The sequence below is a fragment of the Astatotilapia calliptera genome, chromosome 11, assembly GCF_900246225.1.
Source record: "Astatotilapia calliptera chromosome 11, fAstCal1.2, whole genome shotgun sequence".
Lineage (NCBI taxonomy): Eukaryota > Metazoa > Chordata > Actinopteri > Cichliformes > Cichlidae > Astatotilapia > Astatotilapia calliptera.
In genome coordinates, this window is record NC_039312.1 from 4,798,718 (window position 1) to 4,818,520 (window position 19,803).

General features: G+C 42.4%; 1 protein-coding gene across 1 annotated transcript in view; it reads left to right on the forward strand.

Moving 5' to 3' along the window:
* LOC113032769 (dolichyl-diphosphooligosaccharide--protein glycosyltransferase subunit STT3B-like) overlaps positions 1-19,803 on the forward strand; it is a 78,559-nt gene that overhangs the window by 45,410 nt on the left and 13,346 nt on the right. Inside the window, exons 3-9 of the mRNA XM_026185860.1 lie at positions 211-498; positions 3,126-3,191; positions 5,178-5,277; positions 10,752-10,850; positions 11,275-11,421; positions 14,487-14,535; positions 15,340-15,494. Of these exons, the coding sequence (XP_026041645.1) occupies positions 211-498; positions 3,126-3,191; positions 5,178-5,277; positions 10,752-10,850; positions 11,275-11,421; positions 14,487-14,535; positions 15,340-15,494 (904 nt within the window). The remainder of the gene's footprint in view (positions 1-210; positions 499-3,125; positions 3,192-5,177; positions 5,278-10,751; positions 10,851-11,274; positions 11,422-14,486; positions 14,536-15,339; positions 15,495-19,803) is intronic.

A 19,803-nucleotide genomic window follows, 5' to 3' on the forward strand; every position in this document is an offset into this window, starting at 1 on the left:
GAGGGGGAGGCGGAGGGTTCCAGTGCACCCATTAATTAATGAAATCTATACACTGTATGTCCCAGGAGGAGTTATGTGCACACCCACATTGCTTGAATGAATTATTTAATAAATATTGCTGTTTTTTTTAGATAAGGCTTTAACACATTGAGTGAAATGGAAATAAAGATTTATGATATTCTGAATAAATTTGAACCCTCTTCCTTCTAGGTGTACCCAGGCCTAATGGTCACAGCAGGCCTGATCCATTATGTGCTCAACCTGCTGCACATCACTGTCCACATACGGGACGTCTGCGTGTTCCTGGCCCCGGTGTTCAGCGGCCTGACCTCCATCTCCACCTTTCTGCTCACGAGGGAGCTGTGGAACCAGGGGGCAGGACTGCTGGCAGCCTGCTTCATTGCCATCGTTCCTGGCTACATCTCCCGCTCCGTGGCTGGATCCTTTGACAATGAAGGGATCGCCATCTTCGCCCTGCAGTTCACCTACTACCTCTGGGTATGCCTGAATACTTCTTCAGCCTTGCCATAGTCTTATCACTCATACAGGGAATAATTAGAGTGTGAGGCTTTGAAGCACAACTCATGTCTTTTATTTAAAGCTGCATTAATCACTATTCTTAGATTAACAGTGAACCAAAGGACGTGAGGTACTGCTGCCCAGATTACTAATTAACAGCCAGCACAGCACTGACCTAGCCTCATGATCTGACTGAAGTCCATTTTATTCATGCCTCATTAAAATATGCCATAGCAGGGGCTGTATTTGCTCTGTGATAAATCTGATCCGTTGGTTGCTACTGGTTGCTAGGAGCAGGTGACTAAGAGATGGGCCAGTTTTCGAGCTGTTATTGCTGCTGGCTGAGTGACAACCATTTCTATGTTGTTTCTATGTTACTGCACTCATCTCATTCACACTGGTTACTGTGTTCACCATATTTTCTCTGGCATGTGCGCAAGAACATCATAAGCCTCGTTTTTTTTGCCCTCCCAACAACAGCTGTGAATGGCATGGTTTTTCCAAGTGCGGAGCAGCTGTTGATGGGCTGGAACAGTAAGGTTGAGAGGTGACACAGAGATTCAAAGGCCCAGCAGGGTCATTCAGCCTGAGAGGAAAGATATCGGGTTTTTTTTTTTCACCTTTCACTTCATAAAGCTCTGATAAACCTAATGCTAACTGCCTTATACCAACAAACAGCTAGCTGGTGAACACAAGGGAACATTTGGTGCACAAAAACGCTGCCCTGTGTCTGCTTGGTGTGGATGTAGGTTAACAGACTGCAAACACAGTCACCCAGGTAACGTCAAGAAGTCATGTGCTTTTAGCTTGTTTCCCTTTTAATAGACAGGTTCCAGTGTACTTTTACACTGAAGGTCCTTCACTCATTGATAGAACAAGTGCTTTTCTTTCAGTGGAGACTTTCCACCTCTTTAGCCGCTATGGAGTTATCTGAAAATGAAGCGGTAATACTTTGAAACTGTGCATGTTTCAAACCTTATTTTGGGGCTTTTTTTTTATGTTCCTCTGGGGACTCTGTAAATATAGTTTTTATTTCTCAGTGACCATGCCCATCCATTTAGACTTTAATAGTTGCTCAAACATCTCAGTGGCTGCCAAGTTGCAACACCTGCTGATGGACGTATGGTATCACTTTCAAAACTCACAAGTCTAAAAATGCATGCAAGATAAACCTGGACGTCTCTCTTGGGTTTCTGCGACTCGCTCAGCTCACTGAAAGACACGATTGTTTTGGAGAAAGCCTTAAATAACAATGAAAATAGGAAAAAAGCAAATGAGCTTGCCAAGTGTTAACATTTTGGCCTGAGATGGTTGCTTTCAGTCTCACGCTGCCAGGATTTTATCTCACGCCAAGTAAGAGGAAGCCTCAAAGCTGCTCATGAAAAAAACAGACATGTTAAACAGGACAAAGTCTGAGGATCTCATTTTTCAGCTTTTCACCACCAATGTTGGTCAATAAAAGTTATTTATTGGCAGAGGCAGGTCAAGCTACTTAAAGTTTATTAAACCCCTGCAGTGTGATGCAGCAGCAGGATTCATCCACAGTGACTTGTGGAGTTGTTAAATTGCCAATGGCAGTGTGTTGACTTCGGACAGGGGAGCTGTCACTCAGGGTCGCTATTTAAGAATTCAATGTGTGAGTTAACAGAAAACTAAACGCATTCAATGCATTAGAACTGGTTTTGTAAATGTTGTAGCAACGTCTGAATGAAGCCCTGAGGCACCGACATGTGACCCGTGTGTGGGTGACAATGCCATCGCTTTATCAGACTGATGAAGCCAGCAGTGTTATCTGTCCCAGGATGAGAAGGGCTTAAGCATCTTTCTGCTTCTACAGATTATTCCTCACACTGGTCCTCAGCGATTTGTCCACATGGGCAAATGGGCTAATGTTATTCTTACTAAAGACCATCACCATGACATTTCAAGCATACCATTGAGATTCAGAGGACCCCTTTATCCCTGTTAAAGAGCCCTGAAGTCACTGTTAAGTGGTGGAATGGAAAGATGGGGAATACTAGAACAAGAACTGATTTCTGTTTCCTGGATTCAGGCAAGTCTGAAATAATTGCACCATGAATAAATCACACACATACTTAAGTACACATACAGGCTTTTGAGGGCTTAGTAGATCTGCTCTAAGTGAAATACAGAATAGCTTAATAGTCTCCAGTGAATGCTCCTCATTCTCCTTTATCATCTTGTTTCCCCACTTGTTCACTTGTCCTCAACTTTCATTCAGTATCTGCTCTTCCTCCATCCACCACATCTCATTGGTTCGGCTCCATCATCCGTGCAGCCAATTGCAACAGCTCCCACCTGAGCCTTCGTTAAGTCAGGGCTCGTTAGCCTCGTTAGGCCCTCGTTAGCAGCTGCTGTGTCCTGCTGTGGGCAAGGTAAAGATCTGTAGGACACGGTGGTCTGCTTTGTGTGTGGGTCATTAAAGAGGCAAACATGATGAATAATTCAGACTATCATGTTGGGCAAGCAGCAGTAGAGCAAAATCATCGAGGAAAGAAACAGCGAGCAGCACAGCTTAGTTAATGGAAGGCTCTGATTTACGTGTGTGTGTGTGTGTGGTTAATGCTCTCTGGTGTACACCGCAGGTGAAGTCTGTGAAGACTGGATCAGTTTTTTGGGCCATCGGATGCTGCCTCTCCTACTTCTATATGGTGAGAACTCACACGCACAAACACACACAGATCCTTTGTTATAATTGTGACACTTTGCTGGTAACACTTGTGTTCTAATATGGCAGGAGGATGGAAATCATTCATGAATGTTGTTAGGACTAAATGTGCAAATGCAGAAGTGTTAAAGGTCATTGTTTACTATTCCTCGTACCTCCGTGTGTGTGCTTTATGAGAATGTTTGGCATAATCAGGAATATTTTCTTTTTTGTTGTGCAGTAGTTTGGAAATTTAAACCAAAGGCCTGGTCCCATGGCTGCCTTAGTGCTTCCATTTCTGACGTATATAAACAGGATGTCTTGAAGCCTTCTCACCGTGCAAAAGAAAATATCGTAGATATTACAAATTTAATTGTATTTATATAGCACTAAATCACAACAGCAGCAGGCACTTTATATTATAAGATAAAGACCCGACAATAATAGAAGATGCCCTATGAGCAAGGACTTGGCGACAGTGGGAAGAAAAAACTCTGAAGATGCTCCTGGCAGAACCAGGCTCAAAGAGGGGCAGCCATCTGCCACGACCGGTTGGGGGTGAAGGGAGGGAGACGGGACGAAAGACGCACTGTGGAAGAGAATCAGATTAATAACAACTAATGATTAAATGCAGAGTGGTGTATAAACGCAGAGTGAAGAAAAACCGCTGTGCATCATGGGAAGCCCCCAGCAGCCTCGGCAGCTTAACTAAGGGATGATTCAGGGTCACATGATCCAGCTGAAAGCCAAACACTTTGGTTCTCCTTTAAAATATGACTATAAAAGGTAGCAGGCGATAACTCTTAGATTATGATGGCTTCTTTTAACTTCTTTTAAACGCAGGTGCCACTGGTTAACTCTTTTAGCTTTCATTGGCTCCTGTTACTTACCTGGTTAGCTAGTTTCATCGAATGGCAGTCGGTGCCTTAGCACGCCCTGAATTTCTCCAGACGTCTTCCGCAGTATTCGAGTTTGTTATATGGTTGGTTTGTAGTTGATTTAAGCTGCTTATTAATTTTAGCGGTAACCTACAATAGTTATTAATACACACACGCATAAAATGATCTTTTTTTAGTTAGCGGTGTCATTGTTATGTTCTGCCCCTGGCTGAAAATTATTGGAAGGGGTTCAGCAAATAGCCTCTAGCCCAACTTCAGCATTTGTAGTCCAAGGCTCAGTTTGAGCACAGTTCCTTAGAGAGAGTGATTCTGACACTTGATAAGGACGGGGCCTGAACCTTAAACTGAAAAGGAGAGCAACTTGTGGATCGCAGAGTCACTCTGAATCACTGTCAGTGCACATCGCCGTGCCCTTCACAGAACTGTTGCAGCAGTTATGATGTCCATCAAACTTTGTTGCACTCGAACCACTGGGAGCCATTTTCATCAGACGAAGACATGAAAAATGTCCTCGGGAGAACCGTTCCCTTAATCTGCCCATCATTCACGTCAGAATGTGAAGAATCACCTCGTGCCGTAAACTGTGACGCCGCTTCACTGGCAGCCGCTCGCTGCCTGGCAGCTACATGACACTTTGAGACGAATCAGAACAAAGCTTGAAAAGGGTTGCGTGTGTGTGCATCTCTGTTCTGTGCACGTGTGTCTGTGTGTTTGTGCTTCTGAGGGGTTTGTACCAGCAGCATAATGTGAATGCCAGTCGTAATGCTGAAGCTCATAATGATTTCACAGCTCACAGGTGGGCTGTGCAGCTTTGCACCCTGCTCCTTATTGCAAAGCGTCTCATTATTGAAGTGAATAAAAGAGAAAACACAGTCACTCTTTAGGGATTCGTGGGCCAGTTATACTTCTACTGATTATCTGCTACAGTCGAAAGCATTGTACACATTCAGCGGGGATAAGCTAGCCATGTAGCAGTCTGTGTATGTGTGGAGGTAGGCCTTTCTGCATGCATAATCCAAATGATTCCACCCCGCCATTAATGAAAGCTTTGAATTAATTAAAGTGGGCTCATTAAATGTGTTTTTTGACAGGTTTCTGCTTGGGGTGGTTATGTGTTCATAATCAACTTGATTCCTCTTCATGTGTTCGTCCTGCTGCTCATGCAGCGCTTCAGTCGGAGAGTCTACATAGGTGAGATGCAGCAAAAACACACACACAAACTCATTTACATTCATTCGAGAGTGGGAAGCGACGACTTGAGGGTTTGCAGTTGTGCTCATTTGATGTTGACTTTATGCAGAATCAAGAGAAGATGTAGGGGTGCATTCAGCAGCTATGCACACACAGGCTCTGCTTTCTCTCCTTGAAAAGACTTTCAGGCCCAGCACATGTGGGGATGCCACACAGAAGACCATGTGCTTCTTTTTCATATCTGCGCTGCATAAACACAGTTACTAATAATTAACACCATCCACTAGCAACTGATGTTCAGTTTACACAAATCCCCCAGAGAAGGGCAGAAAGGATCTGGGATAAAAGTGCGGGACTGAAAGTGGAAATGCAGGCAGGCAAAGGAAAGATTAAAGTGGTCTTCCTTTCAAAGAGCTTGCGTCGTCACACACTCCTGAGCTCGCCGTGCTCTGACTCTGATGCCACATCACCGTGCCGTTGTTTCAGATTGAACTCGGTAGCTGAGCTCATGATCGTTTGGAAGTGACATGTGGATATGCACAGACAAACTGGTGAGGGGAACTTGGTGGGAAAGCTGTGAAGTGTGGAATCAGAGAAGCCATACTGACTAGTGGCTGAACTCAGGACAAGTATAGAAAGAGAAGGCTAAAAGTAGAGATGAGACGGGGCGACTGTTGGGTTTTGCATCCTCCAATAGGATTATTGGCAGAATGAATAATTTAACATGGCGCTTTCCTCCCTTGGTCTCTCACCTCCTTCATCCTCCTCCCCTCACCTCCTGCGTCTGTCTCTCTCTGAAGACCAGCACCGTACATTCTGCTTGCAGCAACACAGTAATTGAGTTAGTTCAAAGCTGTAATAGCTCGCTGTGTTCTGTGATGCATACCTTGTACAGTGATTTGCAGTCCAGTCTGTGGCCCACTGTCACACCCCAAACCCCGCTCGCTTCATCTTTCCTGTCTTCCAAAGCAGAAAAGCCGTAATGAAATCCAGCTGAAATTTCGTTATGAGCAGTGCGTCCTCTGTAGCTGAATAGAAACCCACTCAGATTCCTCTTTTTCTCTATCGGACTCAGCTTCTCACTCAGTGCTCGTCTTGAGTCGGCATATTGCTCAGCATCTAGAGAGCTCGCACTGTGTGCGTCTTTATCAGAGAAGGGTAAAGTGTCAGAAATAGATCACATATATTGATCTTTTATTTCTTTATTTTTGCTTGATGTTAAATAATGCAGAGAGATTTAAGTAGATGCCACAGTGGTGGCATACACTTTTACCAATAAGAAACTTGTTTACGCAAAGTCAAAAATCTAATTAAATAATAGAGTATATACTCTGTGACATAAGCAGCTGCCTCTGTAGAGAGTGCATGGGCTTGAATTTGGTAGGATAGACCACTTCTCCATGTGATGCAGGGTCTGGTTATAGCGTCCTTCCAGCTGGAGAAATACAGTTCCACCTAGGGCTGTGCAATATGACGAAATATATCGGATGACGAAATTAAAACATCCGTCGTTTCACATTATACGCTATCGATTGTTTCATGGTGACGCAAAATACACTGTTTATGGTAATATTTTTTTATTGTTTGGATGGTCACCGTGTGGATGCAGGCACAGAGAATACTAGCATGGCCACTGAAGATGAGGCAGAATCAGGTAGCTCCAAACAGAAGGAGCAAGAGGCTACCTCTGTAGCATGGACATGGTTTGGTTATGAGAAGTCTGACACGGACCAGAAAACTATGCAAATTATGCCGCAAACCGGCCGCCACCACAGACTCAAACATGACAAACCTCTTCTACCACCAACGCAAGAGTCACGTGAAAGAGTAAGGAGAGAGTTTGCGGATGAGAAGCAAAAAAGAGCCGTCAGGTACTCAAACTAAACCTTACACGCAAACATTACATCGCGCCACGCCATGCAATAAAGACTCACAAAGAAAATGGCGGCCGTTACAACTTATGTCTAAAAATGTATGGGTTCATGCATGGGTCATAAAAACTCGACTCCAGGTACACAGCGCCCGGCTGATATGATTGTGATCATATCACACATATCGGCCCCAGTTCCCCCGGCTATGGAAAGTTTTGCCCAACTTCAAAACAACAGACTTTCTGGAGAAGTGGTTAAATGATATGAAGAACTGACACAACAGCAACGTGAAGGCTGGGGCTCGCTGGTACACAGCCACTAAATTTCCAAAATAAGAGCAAAATAACACTTTAAGTAGTTCACTAATAAACGAGTCAAGACTCAGGCAAATATAGAATAAAAAGTGACAGCCATTAATATACCTGGGAAGCACACTCTATATTGCACCAAGCACCAAAACAGCCACCTTAAGCTGCTGTAAGGTAAAGACTCTACAGTAATACACAGTGGTGTGATAGTAATGTCTTTGAGATGGATGTGTGCCTGAATATTTTCTTATGTAAGGTTCCCAACAGTTTATCAGTGAAAGCAGCTCCACCTATCAGAACAGAAAGCATGTGCTTTATATACATATTAGTGTAGTTCTGTATTTCCACTTTATGTGACTTATAAGGTCATTAGGTACAGCTATTATCAAACACGGAGCCCTGCTCCAAGTCTGTCTCTGCTAAACTTAATCTGTTCGCTTTTAATCAGCATCAGAATCATAAAAGCCCTTCTCAGTGTGATGCAATACACTCCCAGCAGCTACAGCTTTGAAAAACACACCGTCGTGTTGAATCTAATTTATGTCACAATATCATTTTTACAAAGGATTTATTTCAAGTCTAATTCTGTTTGATCACAGTAGACTGTACGCGCATCAATGTTTCAGCTCAGTGCATCAGCGCGGCTAGAGCAAGGTGTTTCCTTACATTAATTTACCACAGCAGTTGGTGAATCAGATCAGGCCGGCATCAGCAGTCTTTGTTTCCATTTTCCTCGTCCATGATAATGTTACCGTCATCAAAAGACAGTCACGGTGGGAGATTGATCGAGTCAGCGACCAAACAAGCTGCACTGCTTTTACATGGAAATATAAAGTCTGCTTTGTGGGCCCACACGTGGGGGATCTCTAGAGCACTGCCAGAGGAGGAGAGGAAATGTACATATCTGATTGGATAGTTGAACATTTGAACTTCCTGTTCCTCTTTGTTCCCTTCAGTTGGGTCAAGGCAGCTTGAATATTAAAAAGAAAACTGAGTGTATGTATGTCGGAGTGAGATATCTCTCGGTGCAATAGCAATAATAATCATGTCAGCTTGTGAAGACAGCAGTGGGGGGCTGATGTTTGATTCCTTTCTCATGAACAAATTGGTGTAGAACCCAACCACCTCCCTCCACACACCCCTACCCCGCACATCCCTTAGATGTGCTTTTTTGAGGCTCAAGTGGAAATTGGAATCCTTACTATTGTTACAGAGTGACAACCACATTATGTTTTCTCCTGGCATACAGCAACAATTCACTTAATGTTCTATTTAAATACATCGACTGCTTAAACTAACATTGTGCAGGACATCACTGTTTTCATCATTGATTCTTGTTTCCTGTCCATTCAGTCAGTTTGGTACAAGAAATCTCCTTTATGGATTCACTGCAAGTGTAGCCACGGTAAACATGGTTTAAAATATGTATGCCTCAAAGATATAAAGGCCTGGATGATCTGTCCTCTTCTTTGCAGATTAGGTCAAACTTGAGGTTATTTGGCTCTAAAAATATCAAACAGTGTCTGGAGCAGGAACATGAAGATTTTGCTCCATAGAGCAGCATTAACAGCCACAAAGCCACTCTGAAGCGCTCCTGTCCCCAAGTGTTCCCTGGCCTAATTATTAAATGCAGTCGAGGGGTGTACCTAAGCTGCAGTAGAGAAAGCAAGACACACCCACACAGTAGGCTGTAGGTGATTATGTGCAGCTGCAGAGCCTACAATATCGTGACATGAGGCAGTAGTCTGTGATGTCAGGCCACCAAACGAGCTTGGAGGAGAACGAGGCAAACCCCCATCGTCTTGTTGTTCTCCAGTGTTAGTGAGGATTTTTACATTGTGGGCACACCTTGATCTTAAATGGGCCCGACCAGGGAAACTCTCCTTTCTGCCAGTGTAAAGAAGTTCAACTGCACATTTATTTCCTGAGATATCATAATATAAGATGGTGTGGATGGTCGTTGGGAGGTCTGTCCTACTAAACATTTGTCAAAGCTGTTCAGTGGGCCAGTATTTGACCAGTCGATTCTGGCCCACGGGCCTTATGTTTGACACCCCTGCCTTAAAATATTAAGCTCCTCCAAATAACTGATGTTGTGATCTGGAGCTGTACAAATAGAATATAGAAACAAGTATAGAAACATGAGTCAGATGGCTCTAGCAAGTGCACATTCTCAGCTTGCGTGTTAGCCTGTTGTTTCATTAGCTGTGTAGTGCAATTTTTTATTTTTTTTATTAACTAGCAGGACTTGTTTGGAGGCTTTTATTCCTGAAGCTCTGTTTAAGTGTGTCTGATCCCTGAGCGCTCATTTGAAATGGTTTTCAGGTTTAGTCGACATATTTTACAGCCTGTTGTCTGGTTGTGCCGCTGACTCCCAAGTGTGTAAATCATTTGAACTCTTAAGTCGCTCTTACACTGTCATTCATAATTTAGGCTCAAAAGGCCTTCTTTGTTTCTTTCTTTTTCTTGTGTTCAGCGTCAAGGACCTTTCTGGGTTTGTTTGCAGCTCTTCTAAAATCACAAACGCCATTTCTTCTCAGGCTCCATCTTTCTTTGAATCGCAGACATTCTGTTTCATTTATTCACATTACCAACACATTCCCCAAGTCTCTGGTAATTAGAAACACAGTAGCTGCCACAGATGCATTTGTGCATGTTAAACAGGAACACGTTTTTTTTAATTAAGATTAATGTGCCAGTTGTAGGTCCTTCTGTCCAGTTCAGGTTTTCTGTATGATGTAAATTGTGTGCTGCCTCATGTGATGAAGTACTTACATCTGTGAGATCTGTACAGTGTTGTTTCTGCAGTGAAAGGTCATTCTGTCATTGTGAACGGCTCAAATGAAAGCCTCTGCTTACCCACTTCTTACACTGGAAGTTGCCCGGAGCGCACTGATTCTTAATGACACATAAAAAGACGTCGCAAATACCAAGTTTAGTTTCAGAGGAAAAATAAAAAAGGGGATGCGGTTTGATTAATAGCGGTTTGTTTTCAGCTGTGGTGGTTTGCAGTGCTGTAATGAGTGTTTTGTGCAGCTGCATGGAATTTGTGGAACTGAGTTAAAATAAACTAAAATTATTGTATGATCAGTACAGTGAAGGATTCTGTCAGCAAATGTGGGGCTCAGAGGAACCGGATAGACTTGCATGTACACGCTGCGCTTGTTAATAGAATCTATTCATCAGTTGGCCAGTGTGCTGACTGGATTAGATTCAGACTGATGAGTGAAAGTAAACACATGTAACACAGTTGACTGTGCTCATCTGGTCTTAACTGGTTGTTGTCTTCCTGCAGCCTACAGCACTTTCTACATCATCGGCCTCATCCTGTCCATGCAAATCCCATTTGTGGGCTTTCAGCCAATCAGGACCAGTGAACACATGGCTGCAGCAGGTCAGTAACCAGTCACCTGGGGTAAGGGTGGAAAGTATTGTTGGAAGTTGTTTACTGCAAAGCTATGGAGCAAGTCAGGTTTTCTAACATTCAGCAGAATCATTTTTATACTTGCAAAAAAAATCTGCACTACTCTCATGCTTTGTCAAACACTGCACAGTATGCTAAAAGCTAGATTTCTACTGTGAAGGCTGAAGTGTAGATTGAATGCACGTCTTGCCTATGATGTTTGCTCATTTCCATGGAAGCATTTGCTTTGCGTGCTCTAAAAAAAGATGTAATTATCTGCAGCTTCATTTTTACTTTGTCAGATACAACTTCTCGGTTTGCTTCTCTTCTGGTGACTTTAAACAGTTCTGCATATATTTTCTGGTTGTGTTTATTTCAGATCTTAAACCCAGTCTTGTTTGCACTGTCTCTGCAGGTGTGTTTGTGCTGCTACAGGTCTACGCCTTCCTGCAGTACCTAAAGGACAGACTGACCAGGCAGGAGTTCCAGACTCTCTTCTTCTTGGGAGTCTCTCTGGCTGCTGGAGTTGTTTTTCTCTCTGTCATCTATCTGACATACACAGGTTGGTTATCTATTAGAAGGCTGGTTGTTTATTTGACAATGTGTAGTAAAGATAGATAAATATGTGGCGAGAAGCAGAGAAATGACATGCAGTAAAGTTTAATCTAAGTTTGTTTTTTTTTAGTGCTGAGAACATCCTATGTTATGTTAACAATTTGGAAATGCAGTCACTCCAGAAAGATTTGATAACATTGATGACCCTGGTCTAAATACTGTATCTTCCTATGGGAACGCTGCCCTGGTGTCACTGATCATGGAGGTTCCACTAACACCATGTGTGTCTGAAGGCAGAGCCCTATCCACTTTAATGACACGTGTTCACTTTTACAACAGTCTAAATCCAAACGGTGCCCATTCCTGATGGTCCATTCAACCGTTTGTCCTCACAGGTGTCAATGCAGCCTGTGAACATGGACCTTCTGCTGTCAGGATATACACGTTCCTGTGTAAATGATCATGCAGAGGCCAAAAAATCTCGGAAAATCTGCACGATATTTGGCTCCTGCTTAGTAAAGTATCAAAACACTAATAGTTTCACTTTATTTCCAAATCTTCTGGTTCTTTTTGGTCTTGCACTTGCAGGTTTTTACTTGGATGTGCAGATTTTTGCTCTTTGCCTGGAGAGAGCTGTGACGGTGGTCTCAGTGGGCACTGGGACACAAACTGGACATAGAGACTCATCAGTGTAAAATTCTTTTAAAGCTTTGGGGTTTTTGCTCAAAAGTGATTTAACTAGCTTTTCCCAAGCTCATGCTTATATGCTGTGCAGTTTTACAACATTTTGCAGTTCGTGCTGGGAGTAGGGGCAGAATGTGTCATGCAGCTGCAGTCTTTGGCACATTTTCCCATAATTCAGTTTTTCAATTCAATTTTATTTATATAGCGCCAAATCACAACAACAGTCGCCTCAAGGCGCTTAAATACATAGTGACAGCCTAATACAGTCTTGTTGTGTATTCCTTATGACTGCAGACTGTATACAAAGGGATGGATTTTTACACATACAATCCTATAATTACATAATATTTCTGTTTTCATGGTAAGACATGGTTATTAAGACTTGACAGAAGCTATTCTTGAGTTGGCTAGTCACTCAGTCCCACGTGTGTGCAGCATTTAACATATCTCCAAAGGGTAATGATAAGTCAGAACAGCATGGCGTTAGTCTGGGATTTTTCATGAGCGGTATAAGGAAGTAATGTCCTGTTACACAGTCCATCGCTATTAGGGGAAAAATGATGCTGTGAGAGGAACGACACAAGAACGACTGAGCAAACGTGATTGTGATGGCAATTTCCATGATGGAGCCTTTACTCTGTCAGAGATAATAGTTCTGCTTTCTACGGATGAACTGTAATCAGCACTAGAATGAAAGCGAATAGGCAGGTCATTCAGCTGAAATGCACTGCGCTGCACAGGTGAGCTTTTCTAAATCACTCTGTTCTGACACATCAGGGCTAAGAAATCTCTCACTATATCATTAGGCTGTCACTCTCCTCTGTGCCGCAGAGTGCTGTTGAAGCGCGTGGCATTACACGGGGAAGTGGCTCCCTTACTTCATGGATCTCAGTTGGTGTGAATGGGATGGACAAAAAAGTAGGAACGCTTGTCAGTTCAGAAGAACCATTAAAAACAACCTCAAATGATCACACAGTTGAAATCAGTCTTCTCAGAGCATTGTAATCTTGTTGAAAGGAGAACCTGACCGCTAGGATGGATTCACTAAGAAAGATGTAATGGACCAAAAACTGCATTGTAGTGTGATTGACTTGGCTTTATGCAGTTCCCCTGAAGGTACTTTTAGTTGCTTCACATGGCTTCACCACATCAGATGGTTTCCAATCCTCTGCAGAGATGTCGTTTTCCAAATCTTAGTTCCACACATTTAGCTTTATAAACTTTGGATGTTATTTCTCTATCAGTCTAGTGAGTGAACATCTGTGTATAACTTTAAATTTAAATTTAAATGTATGCCTCAGTTTTTCAAAGGACTTTGACCTTAGAGTTTGAACAGTACAGATCTTAAATCTTTCGGGAGCCTAAACAAGACAAATACATGTTCTTCAAATGTAACATCTGCCAAAGCCAGCATCATGTTTGTCTGCTTAACAAAAAAGTCTGAACTTTTTTTTAAGAAAACAGATGATACTTTACTTTTGCATGAATTGTGATCCCAGAAAAGATCGTAGGATCCTTAGATGAAATATTTAAAAGATGTGGACATGACTCTGGAGTGTAGTGGTTTACACGTTCGCCTAACAAGTGAAAGTTTCAGGAGCGGCATCTGGTTTAAAAATCTGTCAAATCACACATGCGGCGCTGCCCTCTGACCCCCACTACAGAGGAAGCAGCAGCTTTCCTTATTAAAATGTCACAGAAATATAATTTATAATTGAATCGTAAATTATAAGTATTTATTCTGGGATCTTATGTAATAAGACACTGCAGCTTCTTTATAGTGGGCTTACGCACGTCCTATTATGTTACACATACTGTAAGTTTGATGGATGTGCAGAGACCCACCAACTTGCTGTTCAAACCAGAAGCCAGGGTTTAAAAAATGGGATGAATGTACAATACATAAGGATTGATTTGACCTGTGAGTTTTGCAAGTCTTTGACAAATGTGCTTTATTACTTTGTACCCGAAATCACCTGAACCTTTAGTGCCATTAGGTCTTCTTTGGATACTGAGTGCAGGCCAGGTAATTATAGCCCTCATCTAAGGTCATTGAGATGCTTCGTGTAAAACAATAGCGCTCTCTGACTGGAATCAGTAAGACAATAGAAGCACTGATCTATTATCCGCATAGAAAAGGACCACCTGCTGGCTCTCTAACGGCGGTGATTAGTTTCCCTGCTCTCATTTATCATCGCACCGCCCACATCAGAGAGTAATTTCATGATCGATACATGCAGGAGGAGCGTAGCAGACCAATTAATTGTTCCACCGGTGTGTGACAGAATACACAGATCACTGACCGTCCACAGCCATGTGTGGATGTGAATGTGAATACATTGTGAGCAGGGTTCAAGTTCATATGGATGTTGTGTGTTCCTTTCTCAGGTTACATTGCTCCATGGAGTGGGCGTTTCTACTCCCTCTGGGATACCGGGTAAGCCAAAACTCTGTAGTAGCACAGTTACTCATGCAGGTACAGTCAGTCAGTTTCACAGCAGATTTATTCCACACTGATTTACCATGAAAATCTCATTTATTCAGCTTTACTCCATCTCACGGCATGTGTGTTTTTGTGTTTTTTTCCCCTCTCATGCAGAGAGACAAAAGTTGTCACTCAGTTGTAGAAATCACTGCATTTTTCAAGTAGCGTCCTCACCTTTAAGCCAAATTAAATGCATTACAGCAAAGCAAATGCCGTAGCCTTGCCTCCCCCCTCATTCTAGCTCCCAGAATTTATTTATTTATTTATTTTTTTGCCATTGGCGAATCAAGTCAGCACGTCATCCTGCCCCATCATAAAATCCCAACCAGATAATGCTCCCCTTCTCTGCTCCCAGATCAGGGCTTACAGAGAACTGCCAGACTGCAGCATCAGCTGTAAACTGCAAAACTCTCACTGAGTGAATGTGCACATGGGTGTGTGTATATGTGCGTGTGTACGTACATGCCTCAGTAATTTTTTTTCAGTTTTTTTATTTTTTTTGAAGGGTGTTAAGTTTTCTGCTGCAGTGCAGTAAAACTAATTGGGTCACGCTCGGACCCAAGATAACTGACATCAGCCAAACCTGATTCTCTGCTGTCTGCATGAGCTCTCACATGTTCACCATCAACACCGTTGCTTTATTGGTGTGTCGGGTGGATGTTAACTGTTCTGATTGACAACAGTTCATATAGAGTTTATAGAGACCCCCTTTTTTCACTTCCTTTTATTAACTTTTATTTCCTGCGCTCTTCACAGCTATGCTAAGATCCACATTCCAATCATCGCTTCGGTATCAGAGCACCAACCCACCACCTGGGTGTCCTTCTTCTTTGATCTTCACATCCTCGTCTGCACCTTCCCAGCAGGCCTCTGGTTCTGCATAAAGAACATCAACGATGAACGTGTCTTTGGTAAGAACAGAATAAATAATTTTTTTCCCCTAAAACGTGGAGCACTCCTCATCGCTTGCTCTTAGTGAAATGCTTCTGTGTGTTGGTTTAAAATGACTCTATCTTCTGTCAGGATTATACAGCGTAATTTATTTGAAGTCGATCCTCTATTTTTGTTGCCACTTTTAAAGGAGACATGTGGCTCATTAGCATTAATCTTTCCACAGAAGCACTTAGAACAGACTCCTTTTTCACTTATTCTTGCAAACTTGGTGGCACAGGTGATTGTGTTGATGCTAAAACCACCTGTTAGCCCTGAGTAACAGCTAATCTTGATCTCACCTGGTAATGGTGAGGGTAGGAGCTGTCTGAGCTGGTGTAAAAGTCCAGCATTGAAGCACCAACCAGAAAAGAAATATTGGTGGATCTCTGCTCTTTATTTTTCATCCTCTGTCCGTCGTTACTGTTCTTGAGTCTGTTCAGAGCTCCTCCCGCTACCTAGCTAGCTAGCCTGGCCACCAGCTGTGTAATTGTAAGCTGTGCAGTTATTGTTAGGATTGTTAAAAGGATATGCGGAGAGGTGCAGGAAGAAGACAGCAGAGTATACAGAAGGTGGATGTGCTCGGTAAACTGAGTAAAAGCATGACCGGTAAGCTCCAAAGGAAGCTACAGGATGTCCTCCAAGTTCTGTTGTCTTACGGTGATGTACTGTTGCATATTGCTGCACATGGGTTTTTGATGGTGTTGAGCTACAGAATTTGTACAGTGCTGTGTATGCGTTCACTTTCCGGTTACTGTACCTGCTGTTTATGGTGTTGTGTGACCACTGGAGGAAAAATATTTTCCCCTCACAATACACGTAAAGGTAAATGCACCCTTTTCTCTGCAGAGAATGTAAAAGTGTGATTGTGATGTAGTATGCAGAGCAGCAGTCAGTTATCCTCAGAGACGCATTCTTTCATCAGCACACACACACTTTACACATTACGCATAAATGAAAAGTTTGAGGTGAGTCCCATCTTTTTTCAGATTATCTCTAATTTTGTCTTCATGCGTGAGCTGTTTTGTTGAAGATGGACTTCAGAAACATTACAAGGACTGTGCCAAAGCGATAAAGAATAACTATAATAAGGTTCCATTATGCACTGGAGAGCCATCAATGTGTGCAGTGCTGTAACAGATGAGTTTTGATGGCTGGCTGGTAAAATAACCATCAAATCCCTTCTGGAAGCTTTTTAATCTGTTTCTCTTTGAGTCTTTCTGACACTGCAAACAATAAGAAATGCTAATCTGACAAATACATGCTAGCAGAGTGATGCAACTCTTAACAAGGCTGATTTAAGTATTTCAAATGTGGAGGCATTTCATCAAAGTCATTTAGAGAAGATGACTCATGACAAAGTACTTAATATATTAATATCATTTATGTAGCTCAAGTAAACGTTGTTCCTTTTAATAGGCTCATTTAATGTCCATCACCTTTAAATAGGAGCCGTCTTTTGACTTGAGGATGAGCGCTCACCCTAACAACACAGTTGCACAATATTCCTGACCCGAGTGCACCACAGTTTGCCTCCTGCTATTTACTCAGTCGATATCTGCAGGCTCACAAAGTCCAGTGAATGTGTTTTTTTACTTCTGTGGCTTCAGCAGCAAAGTTCTCAGTGAGGAGCAAACACTGTTCTTTACTATTCACACACTGAGATCCAGAGCTGGCAAAAGTGCAGACATTCTGTACTTGAATAAAAGTACGAATACTACTGTTAAAAATACTCCAGTAAAAGTTGAAGTACTTATTCAACTTTTGTACTCAAGTAAAAGTAAAAAAGTACAGGCCTCTAAACGGGAACTTGAGTACAGTCAGGAGTTAAAGTTGATTCAGCAGAGGTGGAATCCTAAAATCAGTTGTATTGGCTCAGTGTGGGGAAAAGAATCACACTCTCAATAATTACTATTGAGAGCTTCAGTAGATTTTCTTAGTGTACAGGCTGTGATCAGCTGACCTGCTGCTCTTTGTGGATGTACACAACTCAATTCAACCAGATGTCAGCAGATGTTTCATGACTTTTCCTGGCTGAAGTCCATCCTCTACGTATCTACACATCCTCTTTGTGTTGGATCAAGGACACGTCTAAAACCTGCAGGACACCGGCACCTAAGTCCTGGAGTTGCCTACCCCTGCTCTACACTGACAGTACGCTGTTTATGCTCTCTGTTTTCTAGATGGTATAAAGGTGGAATTCAGTGAATTCATCTAAGCATCATCAGCTAAAAATCCATATGAATCTCTGCTACACTTAATGTAACCTAACTCTGACCATAACCACAGTCACTGTGCACCAGCCACACACTGTTCTTTATTTTAAATCCATCACAGTACCGCAAACTAACCTGGTTATCCTTCACTAACCTGCAGAGGATTGTTATGCAACTATTAAATAACACAGTTGGTCTGAAGTGTTGTGGAAGTTTTCCATTATAATAAATCCTGCAGAGAAGCGGTGAGCGGTAGCTAACAATCTTTAATCACAAACAAAGAACAGAAAACCAAGCTTGGTGAAGAGCCTGCATGATCGTGGGGCAGACGGTCAGCAGAGTCTCCCCTGAGCCCAGCATGGCTCTCAGTTAAATACCTTCTCCAGGAACAAAAGGCAGTACACAGCTGTTCACACCTTAAGGTTCACACTCCCTTGCTACCTCCCAAAGATGTGGAAGAGACAAAAGATTCTTCCGGTGGAGTTGTCTGCTTCCCCCAACTTCCTTACCAGACCCCCACCATCTGTCTACCTGCATGAGTGTGAGAAGTGCTAAAATTCAGTGGCACCAAGGCATCACACAATACAATAATGTGATTAATACATAAATAAAAGAAATTGTTATACAGAAGTTAGCTGTGCTGTGAAATACAGCAGCTGGAACTTTAGTTAGCAACTCACATAAAATGTAAGGAGTAGAAAGTAAAAAGAAAAGTAAATACTAACGTAAAGTACAGATACCTGAAAAATGTACTTAAGTACAGTCATGAAGTCTTTGTACTTCATTGCTTCCCACCTCTGTTGAGATCCAGTCAAATGCTCGAGTGCCCCTTCCTGAGATGTTGTTGACAAAGAAGAAAGCTTTCACCGTTGCACTCTGAAGGCTTTCATGTAACTGTCAGTCAGGTGGAATTTGGGCTCTGGATAAATGAATATCACCCCAATCTGTCCCAGGTTTACTCATTGTTATTTTACAATTAAAAGCTCAATAAAACCTGTCACTCTAATGCAGGAACTCTCACTTTGGTAATATAGAGTGCATTACACTGGTGAGCATCAAGCTGCTAGCTGAGCAATAAAAGCACAGATTAAACTGCACCGGGCTTGATGGAGCTTTCAGTCACACCCTCTGCTCTCAGCTGGAGTTGAGATCATTCTTCCCCCAGTTGTTCTGCCTTCTGCATTTTGTATGTTGTTCCCCATCAGTTTCTAATGAAATGCCTTCGTTATTAGAAAGAAAGGCACCACCATGCACAGGTATTATGTTAATTAAATCATTTATTATGCAGATCCTTGCTGGATCTATAAAAATACACATTCTGCCTTCTTATTAATCTTTTTCTTTCAGTAGTACTAGCTCACAGCTTACTTAGTTTTGAGACCCTTCGGTTATCAGCCTGCCCTGCTGTGGAGGGGATGGGAGACGTCTGCTTTGTTCCCAAGTCTGATGACATCCGATGGATCAGTCAGAGCTTATTGAGTCGTAACAACTCAGAATGATGACTGCTGTGGCTCATATAGTGACCCATTCCAGAGAGCCAGGGTGGAAAAGCCTGGCGCAAACAATAAGTAAATAAATGTAAAAAAAACTTTGCTACAAAGCTTCTTTTTGTGCCATGTTGCTAAGCTAGAATGTAAGTGAAGTCTCTGGTCTCTGTCTGCACATGTGGAGTTGTATAGTACAAAACATCAGTGAGACATAATCTATTATCAGATCTAATTCTACCACAATTCTGGCACAGAGCCTTTTATTTGCTCTCATGTTGTTCTAGGTCTCGTGCATGTCTACATTTTCTCCAAGAACTCAGTCTTTCTCCCACTGTCCAGGTGTGGATGCAACATGGATGAAGCGCCTAAGGGTGTAAAATAATGGGTTGTATGAATGTGGGTTAAAGGGTGAATATAGCTTGTAGTGTGTGGCGCTTTGAGTAGTCCCTATGACTAGAAAACTGCTTTTAGTACCAGCATTTGCTCAGAGTTGGGCTTTGAGTAAGCAGACCCTGAGGTGAGATTGATTGGATTGTAAACTGTTTTTGGATTTACTCAAACATTGGAGAAACAAAATCAGTTTGCAG